The sequence below is a fragment of the Ptychodera flava genome, chromosome 4, assembly GCF_041260155.1.
Source record: "Ptychodera flava strain L36383 chromosome 4, AS_Pfla_20210202, whole genome shotgun sequence".
Classification (NCBI taxonomy): Eukaryota; Metazoa; Hemichordata; class Enteropneusta; family Ptychoderidae; genus Ptychodera; species Ptychodera flava.
In genome coordinates this window covers 38521353-38531964 of record NC_091931.1, presented here as the reverse complement: position 1 = coordinate 38531964, position 10612 = coordinate 38521353, and the positions used below count along the sequence as shown (strand labels likewise).

At 36.7% G+C, this 10612-nt stretch overlaps 1 protein-coding gene across 2 annotated transcripts in view; it reads right to left on the bottom strand.

Annotated features, from left to right (window-relative positions):
• Window positions 1-2423: 2423 nt before the first annotated feature.
• The window catches only part of LOC139131688 (protein starmaker-like), a 57770-nt gene continuing 49581 nt past the window's right edge, over window positions 2424-10612 (bottom strand). For both annotated transcript variants that reach the window (XM_070697863.1, XM_070697865.1), the window contains exon 5: window positions 2424-9778. In XM_070697863.1, coding sequence (XP_070553964.1) covers window positions 7662-9778 — 2117 coding nt within the window. In that variant the 3' untranslated portion in view covers window positions 2424-7661. The remainder of the gene's footprint in view (window positions 9779-10612) is intronic.

Here is a 10612-nt window from a genome sequence, read left to right as displayed (position 1 = left end):
CTGCATTGTGGACCGTTTTATGAGTTGTTGAACAGAAATGAGGTTTTGATGAATGTTAGAAATATGCAGGATGGCTGATTCGAAGTATAAGAGATTTCTATGGTCTTTGGGCATCAAAAGCATTAAAAAAAACATATTTCATAGTTTAGATTCTCACTTTTGAGATGACCCTAGGCATTTGTTAAGTAAACATCCTTGAGTCAATATACAGACTTTGACATTCCAGAGATTAAGTATCCACAACCTCACATCGTACAGTCTTTCACTACAATGGTATGGCCCAAACCCATTGTTATCAATGGAGAGTGTGGACCTGTCTACAGGAAATTGGGGTGAACAGGTTAGACAATGACGTTACAAGTTGTAGGTTAGTTATCAAGGTAGCAACAGCATAGAGTCCTGAGCATCTGTCCATGTGTTCTCACAGCAAATTACAGGGAAAAAAATTATTTGAGAAGTTTCTCTCCTTTAAATAGAAGTATATTACAATTTAAACCTGTCATGGATAGATTGCTCTCAAATGATCTGAAACACAGTTATTGCCCATTAGCAACAAATCTATAGCAAGATTTAATGTACAGTTCATGAACTTACACAAGGTATTAGACAAAAGATGACCATGACTTTGCTACTTTTCAACATTTATTTCAATCAGATTTCCCCAGCTTATTGTATAATTTTGCAATCTTAATTACTGTCAACTTAGCTTTACTAACTTATTCATACCTCATTATTCTTACACTACTGTTATACCTTATAACCACAAAATTTCAAGAGATGCATATATGATTGTCACTTAACAAACAATTTACAAATATGTCTTCTGCTTTTTCTCCATATACATATACATGTCTCTTTTCTCATAGAAATGAGCTTAAAATCGCAATGTGAAAAATAGTCTTTCAGCTGTATGTTGCTCATTGACTTCGTGGTCTGTCTAATTCACAGTGAGTGTGGTTGTTGATAAATGCCGATAATACTAGGCGGTCATTATGTCCAAGCACCATTGGCGGTATTTTTTAACATAATGACCATAGGTCATTATCACATCTGGAAGTTGTGATGTAGGGTTAGCTTCAACCGGTGGTGGACAGTGTCCATTTTCCGTAAACGACAAAAAGTCAAAAACCGCTGAACAGACTGCATTGATATTTGGTAGAGATATTCAGACTAATTCCAAGGTTCCGATTCCGAAAAATGGAGCCAAACGGAGCAGCGGTTAGATAGTTTTGGGAAATTTCTAACCCCCCTTTAACTAATTGATTTTAGGGGTCTTTCATATATGTAGTTTTGGAATGTACACCAATCCTGCATTGCATTTAATGAGTTGTGGAACAGAAATGAGGTTTTGATGAATGTTACAAATATGCAGGATGGCTGATTCAAAGTATCAGAGATTTTCATGCGCTTTTGGTAATAAAATTGATAAAAAACAACATATTTAATGTTTTAGATTTCTCACATTTGTTATGACCCTTAACATTACAGACTTAATGACATAATTAGCTGCTGGACCTGTTTACTGGCGCATTGATTTAAAGACAAAGATCGTTTTATTTTGTAATAAGGACGTGTGATTTCGTAAAACATAGTCTATTAGCCTGGAAATGTGATTTTTGCGAATATTGCTTACCCCACTGACAAACAGTGTGGTTTAAAAATGGCTGGAATTCGCTACTTCGGGACTTTGTTTTCTGTGTGCATTTACTGACAAACTCCAAACCCGCAGCACCTACCCATTCAGTATTTCATGTACAGGTGTACTCAGAGATAGAGTAGTTTCACAATGAGCCAGTTGTGATCAAGTGCCATTGGCGCTATTTTTATAATTTGTAGAGCTGCAGAGCTATACAGTATCATAGTATGCCAAATGGTTCTGGATTGAAAACAATAAAAAATATCTGAATGTTGTAGCTTGACAACAATCTCATTGCAATGGCCATGACTGTGGACTGGGTGAATGTAGACATGTTCTCCTGTAGGGGAAGGAAGCCATCACACTTTATGGCAAGAGGATGGAGTGGGCCGCCCACTTCAAAAAATAATAAACAGTGCAAGTCCCAGGTAATAAATGGGGGAGGGGTGGTGCAGAGAGGAGTCGTTTCTTTATCGCACATGTGTTATACAAGTTCACTAACAACTGCTCTGTACAGTTATTGAATGTGAGAGACAAACATTTTTTGATAATGTAATTTTTGGAATAATAAAAGAATCTGATGAAAGTATAAACTTGACAGGAGGTACTCAAAAGGTACAAATACTTCAGGCAATTCCTCCCACCCTCCGCCCATGCATAATGATGACCCCTAAAACAAATACAATATTTTTTTAAGTGTTCATCATTTTCAGAAGGTGACTGAAAGACATGCACCAGGTGCAGACAAATTTTAATAATGTTATACTCGTTCATGTGGACAGAAGGCTGAATATAAATATTTTCTTTATTATCAATAACAACACAATATTTGTACAACATGATAAAACATGGTGGAATTCCAAACTTTTACATAAAAATATTATTCTTGCACAAGATTTCATATATCTTATTTGCACCTGCCTTAATGCTTGCTACAATACATTTGCTGTTAGATTCCTCTATCATGAAATGTTTAAAAATATTGTTAGAAATTCTAATTACATCCATCACTAGAAATAATAGCAATTTTCTTAAAATCATGCAAGAAGACAACAATATATGTCAGTGATTGCTTAACATTGCACATTAGAGAAACACCATTAAAATCAAGGTCACTGTGTGATATGTATTTGAATTAATCTTTCTGCTAAAAATTTACGTGATCTACTCTTCAACATCCACATGTCCACTTCTATTTTCTGATTTTCTGCACTTCTGAAGACTTCACTGTACATGACAATTTTAAGCATACAGCAGGGACAGTCAAACAAACTATCAAAACTCTGGTTCATTCCTATTCTTTTAAATAGGATGGCTGGGCCAGTGTATATAACAACATGTCTGACAGAGGGAAAAGCAATGTCACAGGATTTACATTTGCTTTATGCCTGCCAAAATACTACTGCAAATATTACTGGCAGTTCCTCTAAAAAATAGGATAAAGCTAAACTGTATGTGTGAAAGTGCTCAATCAATAGCAACCAGCTGTAACTGGTGTAAAATAATGACCAAATTACCTATCTGATTTATTTTACGGGTCAAAATGATTTAAGGTAGTAAGTGCCTTGAATGTGCAAGTCTTAATCTTTTGCTCAAATTTTATTCAATGAAACTTTCAACTATTCTCATGCCAAATCAAGAATAAAAATCAGAGTTCACCGTGCTAAATTTGGTACTTGAAAAACAGATTACCTACCGTTTACAGATCATTGAAATTCAAAATGGCTGCCATTCCTGTGTTAACTCTATGGGGAATACATAAAATTTATGATTTTTGAAAGACTTAGATGGTGAACATCACTTTCACTCCAGGAGCTTTGAAATAAGCTCCTACAAGTAGTAAGATCAGGAAAAATTGTAAAAATTTGAGTGCGCCATATCTGTCTCTGAGGCGCATTCTATCCTTAAGAAAAAGTTCAGCCATTCACTCTACTGTCACTTCAAAATCAAAAGACAAAACATGCCAACTTTAGTTCTGTGCTTATGAAATATTGAGATGCAACATGGACAAGAAGAGAAATGACAACCGAGTTGTATCTCCAGGGAAATAGTGCCATTTTGCTCAAAGCCATTGCACACAAAGTCAAATTGCACTATGACAAGATAATACATCGAGTGAATCTCTCAGCAAAGGCTATTAAAAACTACAATTCTGTTTAACCTAACGATTGTACTGAGTGTATTTCATTTATGTGTCACAAAAGTTCATTAATCTGGATATGATGGAATAGATTTTGCATTGACATCACAAAAATATATACAGTCTTCCATATAAACTACAAAAGCAATTCTTATTCAAAATAGAAGCTTCTCTTGTGTTGCCTAAATTCATAGTCAGGTAAATCTACATTCTACCTAAAGATACACTTGGATGATCTTACAGCACAGATAAAACAGATATGGGTGTTACACACAAGCACAATAAAAACACCTTTTCAATCCATCTGACAAGTCCTCTTTGGGTGATTGAAACACAATTGAACAGGATACATTTGACTCTACATGCCACATTTGTGTATAACATCATAGCATGTTGTACATATATCATGCTTATGTTTTCATATCTTATCAAAAAGTATGGATATTCTCTGACTCATGAACACCATATTGCATTTATTTGTGACTCAAAGTTTCACTGCATCCAGAAGACTTTCAAGCCATGTACAACTGGATGATCAACACTGAACACAACTTACATAGATTTGCATCTAATCTCATCCTATGGTAATATAGATCAGTTTACAAAGCAATGAACACATCAATACATCCATTTTTGTCAAACAATACTGCACAACGAACCAATCTCCACATACAAGACTGGATATCACTGAAAAATATTGCACTATTGTTTACCAAACTGATCAAGACATTAACATAATAGATGTGTATAGTACTTGATGAATGTATATGTGAGATGAAAGTACGAAGTACAGACCAGTCATCTCACAGTACAGTTCTTTAACTTCAGGAAAATGTAATTTCTATGTAAATGACCAGAACATTCTGGGCTTAAAGATTAATCTGACAGAAATAGCCGGCACACATCCTACACACACGCTTCCATTAAGTGATTTGGTCAAGTATTACTTTGTAGGAAGCTGAAGCAGGCCTGGGAGTACTGCAATCTTGATAACTGACAATTTGCAATTAGTGTTATCTCTTTCTCAATCCCAATTGAATGAGTTTCCCTAATGCACAGGATGTACCAGAGTACAATGGTGCTGTCAATATAGCCTGATGAGGTGCTGGTAAAATAGACTCGTGCAGGCATGGCAACTGCTATTTCTGTACACTGATTCACAACATGGTTTGGAGTGTGATGTAGAAGGGGGACATGGAATGCAGTGGCTAGGTCCACTAAGTCCGTAACTCTGGCATGACAGTTTCCAATTACTGTAAGACTTATAGACAGGTATATGAAACTAAAAGTAGTATGCACTTCACCTACATGTAGAAATCAGATGACCTATAACTTTTGCTCAAACTTTCCTCAATGAAACTTTTAATGATTCTCTTAACAGAGCAAGAACGAAAATTGGGGGTTACTGTGCCAATGTTAGTACTAGAGAAACAAATAACCTAACATTTTACCGATATTTGAAAATGGCCATCATCCCTGTGTTAACTGTATGTGGGAACAATTGCATTTTTTACTTCACAATAGATGTTGAAAACTTCACTTATTCTGAGAGCTTTACATTGAGCACCACAAATTGTAGACTAGAAAAGAATTTTTAAAATTTGAGAATTGGCGTATCTGTCCCCAAGACACATTCTACCTTAATGGCACTGTTCAAGTTTTCATATTTTCTTATACATCTACATATATACCAACCTAATGATAATGAGCAAACCATATAAGCACAGGTATATAACTTAAACTTACACGTCTTGGTGAATGAAAAATCGATTTGAAAAGGACAATACCTGGTAATATTTTCATTATTTTTGTTTTATTAAAAGTATATTTCTTATTCTGCTCCCTAAAGTAGTATAAGCCTCGTCATCATACTGCATTGTGCACAGTATGCAATGTTGTTGACATATAAGTTCAGGTCCAGACTGAAATTCAAAGTTGTAAACAATAACATAGAGATAGTATGCATACAGGCTGTATTGACATGTTGAGCATTACCGAGTTTTGACATATTTGGAGAGTGGAATCAGAAATTATATTTTGCAGATATAACAAAACATACCGGAAAACAAAAAGTTACAGATAATGAAGCTCTAAATTTCTCAATGTTATGTTCTGTGATCGTATGTACCTTTTCGTCTTGTCAGAACTAGCATTCATCAAGTTTGTTTTATGTAATATATCGATATCAGTACATCAATTTTTGCTTTAATTTTTAAATTCAATACACTTTTTGATACTTTGATTGAGTGTACTGTCTTAAGAAATATGTGGAAACCTACATTTTTTCAACAATGGTCAGAAGTAGATTAAGACCTGAAGCATGACTACATCTGCCGCCTTTCAACATTGCTTACAAATTGAGTGGGTGGACCTGTGTAACAGTAAATGGGGTGACAGGTAGAAAGGCTGACACAAGACTGACAGCGATGACTAAGAGTCATTAGTGCCATGTCATTAGAGTCGGTGGTCATTATAGTAATCACAATGCTGTCGATATGTTTCTTCAGCCCTAAGTTGACGATCGCAAGGTAAGGATACAAATTACTCTTCAAGAGTGGCGGTTTCACGACTGTGCACTAATTAGCTATTGAAGACTTATTTGGCAATGGGTGATATTTGTGGAAATAGGTAGGTTACAAATACTGGCCACTGTATAGCTAAACTGGAAATCGATAACACATACAAAGTTTATCTACTGTGGCACAGCTGCAAAGCCACTGAATATGTTTCTTCACATTTATTATTCCTGATAGCATATCTCAAAATAATTAAATCTGCTGTAATATTTCCTCATTGGTAAATTGATAAGGATTCACACACAGATATGAAATTAGTGCTGTAGGATCTTGAATTTTACAGTTCCTAATTATCCTAATGGTACCCGTCAGGCTGATTATTAGCCATGTTATCTTGTATAATACTGTGTATTCGTGTGTACAAAAATAGCCTAATCATCTATCTGATAAAAGGTGTCTTTTTGAATGCAATTTACAATACATCTTTTTAACAGAGGAGGGAGATACTGTTACAGCTGTAAGTGATCTGCTGAGTTTCTTGTGATAGATTTCCTCAACTCAGTGCTAGTAGTTCTTCACACTCCTTATGGCAATTATTGCCAAGCAATGAAGGCTGATGTGAAAGCAAATATCAAGGGTGTGCAGCAAGACATATCAGCGAGATGAACATGTACACCCAGGAGTATTTTATCTTGCATCATCATCTATACTGTCAGTTAAGAACACTCAGATGAGATATGCCTTGGCAGCTCTAATAAGCAGTGATCATTATCAATTTAACTGCAATGTAAAATTATTCCGGATGAATCAAACATGATTAGCCCTCTAACTACCTGAACATTGTGTATAGTTCAGCCATATTGGTTCCCCCGACACAACGGTATGTTATTGAGGTACCATATATGGAACTGCAGAGCAAGGATTAAAATATGTTTTATGACAGGTCTTTTCATGTTTATACTTGATGTTAGCGGGAGAACATTCCACTGGAATACCTATCATAAGTACATGTGTGCATACGATATTTCATGGTTTTGAAACTTGTTATTATAAAATAAAAATGAAGGGAAATGTTCATGTATCTTCGTGGTCATTTTACAGGGAAAACAAAAAACTTACTCTCTTTGTTGAGAATTGCAACATATTTGATGTAAAAAACTGAAACACTGATAAAAATTGTACATAAATTGAAAATTGGCAGTATTTAAAACAACATCACTGATTGATACAGCTAACTTTTTATCCTCAATTTACACCACATTAATTAACAAACTATTGTCATTACTAAATCTCAAGTTGATGTGGATTCTCTGTGATGAGGATAACAGTCTATATAAATGCTCCATGTCTTGTGTATGTATGCTGTCTTTTATATTTTCCAGACCTGCACCTTCTCGGCGACGACACACCAGTTGGCATGGTCGTAGTAATTCTGAAGGATGTACAAACTCTCCACATACTCTTCAACTAAACTGATAAGCTCTCCTTCCTTGAAGACGTGGTAGTAGCGTTTGAAGGTGGATGGATCGTCAGTAATATCAGCACCATTAGTGTTCCCTCGACTGCAGGAGTCAATGCCTGTATGCTGATCACTTGAGCCAATGCCTGTGCCAACTGATCTACTCTCATCTGTTTCACTGTCACAGGCACACAGTTCAACTTCTATACTTTCTCCCTTCCTCCTCCTGCTTGGCCTGGTAGAGGGCGCCTTCTCTTCTGTGAAGTTTCCTGAGAGATCACTTTCGCTGTCTAATGATGAGGTGCTGCAGGCGTCTTCTGACAGGACCAGTGACTTCTTGTTGATAGAGAGGCGACTAGGCCTAAAAGGTTGCCCTCTAGCAATGGCTTGGCTTATTTCAGCGATGGGCGGAGTGGTTCTGCCAGCTCGTAACCTAAGTAGCTTTGGAGAGAATTTACTGCCAAAGTTCAACAGCCAGCTCTCGCTTTTGGACTTTCTCAAGGAGACATTCTCATTATCAGTGGAGTTATCAGAGCAGTCAGAGCACGCTGCACTCTTGGTACCACTGTTCCTATATTTCAAACCTGTAGCTCTCTGGTCCTTCTCATCCCTCCAGATACTGTGCTTCTTCAAATTCTGTGACTCATCATTGTCTTCATCTCTGTGAAAAATGAAAGCATCTGATGCCTTGGAATGTACACATTTTGTATCCTCTAATTTAGTTTCTAGTATTTCAGATTGTTCTTCCGCCTTCTGAGCAAGTCCATTTGACAAAATTTCAGTACTGTTTTTCACTTTGGCATCGTCTTGTTCACAAAGTTTCTTGTGCTCAGCTTCTACCAGAACCCAGGACTCATCAGCATTAGAGTCTGCTTGAGGATACTCTTCGACATCATTTTGAGTTCTCTCGCCGCTGATGCCATTGACTATTTTTCTCACGCCACTGATGATTAGTTCACCCATGGAACTCTGTCTGTTAGCTGAAATGTCATTGGAATGATCAGGGTCTGTACTGCATTGGGTCACATCATTTTCATGTGGCCTGACTGCACCAAGGTGATTACTCACACTACTACTGCTGGGGCCATCATCATCAACGCCACTCTGGGAAGCCTCCGAATTACCATTGACATCACCATCTGATATTCCATTTTCTGTTTTACTTGCACCACTGCAACGATCATGTTGATTTCCACTGTTCTGGCTTATACATGTATCCAAGGTGGCATTGCTTTGGGCAGCTTCACAAAAGTCTTTCAAGACTAGACTACTTTCAAAGTTTTGCTTGACATCACCAGAGTTTGCTTTGACTGCCTCTCCATGGGTGGACCCAGTGGTGAAGTGGGAACCACTGATTTCATCCTTGAGGCCAACGTCAATGCCAGTGCTACCATTACAGATGACATGATCTGCATCTTTTCCACCAGTGATCCACGCAGCAGTCCTGTCGTACTGGTCTCTACGTCCTTCAATATTTGTGTCATCTTGGCTGGTATCTGCAACAGCATTCCCTTCAGAGTACAGGCTGCTACAATGATTCACAACTTCATCTTGCTGAACACTGTACATCCTCCTCTCGATGGCCTCAATGGTTTCATTACATCTATTCAAGGAGTCATCTCCCTTGCAAGGATCATCACAGTCGTTTGAAATCAAATCAGCCGTGTTATTCTGATAGATCTGGCTGCAACCATTTGCAAATATATGATTTGTCTCAATCGGTGATGTCTCTTTGTGGACAACTGTCAGTGAATTATTCCTCTTTTTGGCAAAGTCATCGTAACACTCTTTTGTATCTTCTTTGTATTGATTAATGAGGAGACCACTGTCTGACACTGATCTTTGGGGAAGGCCACATCTCTTACAGCTGTCTGGCCTACCAGTTGTCTCACTGTCTCTTGGGGAGAAGCCATTCTGTTTGCTGCTTGGTTTTGGTTTCCTGACGGTCCTTTCTGACTGCTGGTCATCATCACTGGTTGAACTACAATAACTGGTGTTTTCTTTCTTCAAGTCTTGCAGACGTTTTGCTGTGTGGCAGACAGAAATACAATACAGCTCATAAGTACTCTAGATAATTGTAAAAGTTATCAAAGAGCATTCAAATGATGTCTTGATGCACAAATAAGTGGAAAGATCCCTGTAAAGCTGTATACATACAAGGATAATGTGATATCAACTTTCAGTCTTATAAAAGTTATGACCTTCTAAAATGTCAGAATGGAGCAATTATTAAAATTAAAATTGAAAACAATTACCAATGGAAAAGCAATTTTTTCTGAAAGCTTCTTATATTTCCAAATCAGATTATTTCTGGATACTTTTATGTACCTTTTTCAGACCTTTAACAAAGTTAATGCAGCTAAATTTGGTTCCTTATGTACATTAATTATTTATATAATTTTGAATAAGAAATCACAGTATTTTTTATTCAGTAAGCAACACACACATTCAGTTAATGTCTAAACATTTTTTGAATAAATATTAAGGCCTTTATATAGCTGATTTTGTAATGCCATTCAGATAATTTATAAAGATTGTACATATAAATATACATTTATACATACACACAACTACAATATTCAGGATTGCTATGGTCATGGCTTTATTATTTTTAAAAATTTAATTGTTATCAATTTTTTTTCATCTATGCTGTCAGATTGCCAGATTCCATGAGTTTGGCAAGCCATGCCTGACCTGTCTGATAAGGGGATATAGTGCCGCAATCGGACAACACCTAATCATGCCACTTGCTGCTCAAACACAATGTATACATGCTGGCTGGGGAAAAACAATTTGTTGGCAAATTCATGGTTTTGTTACTTTAATGGCATTCTCTTTCAACAGACTGAGCTGCTTGTGAT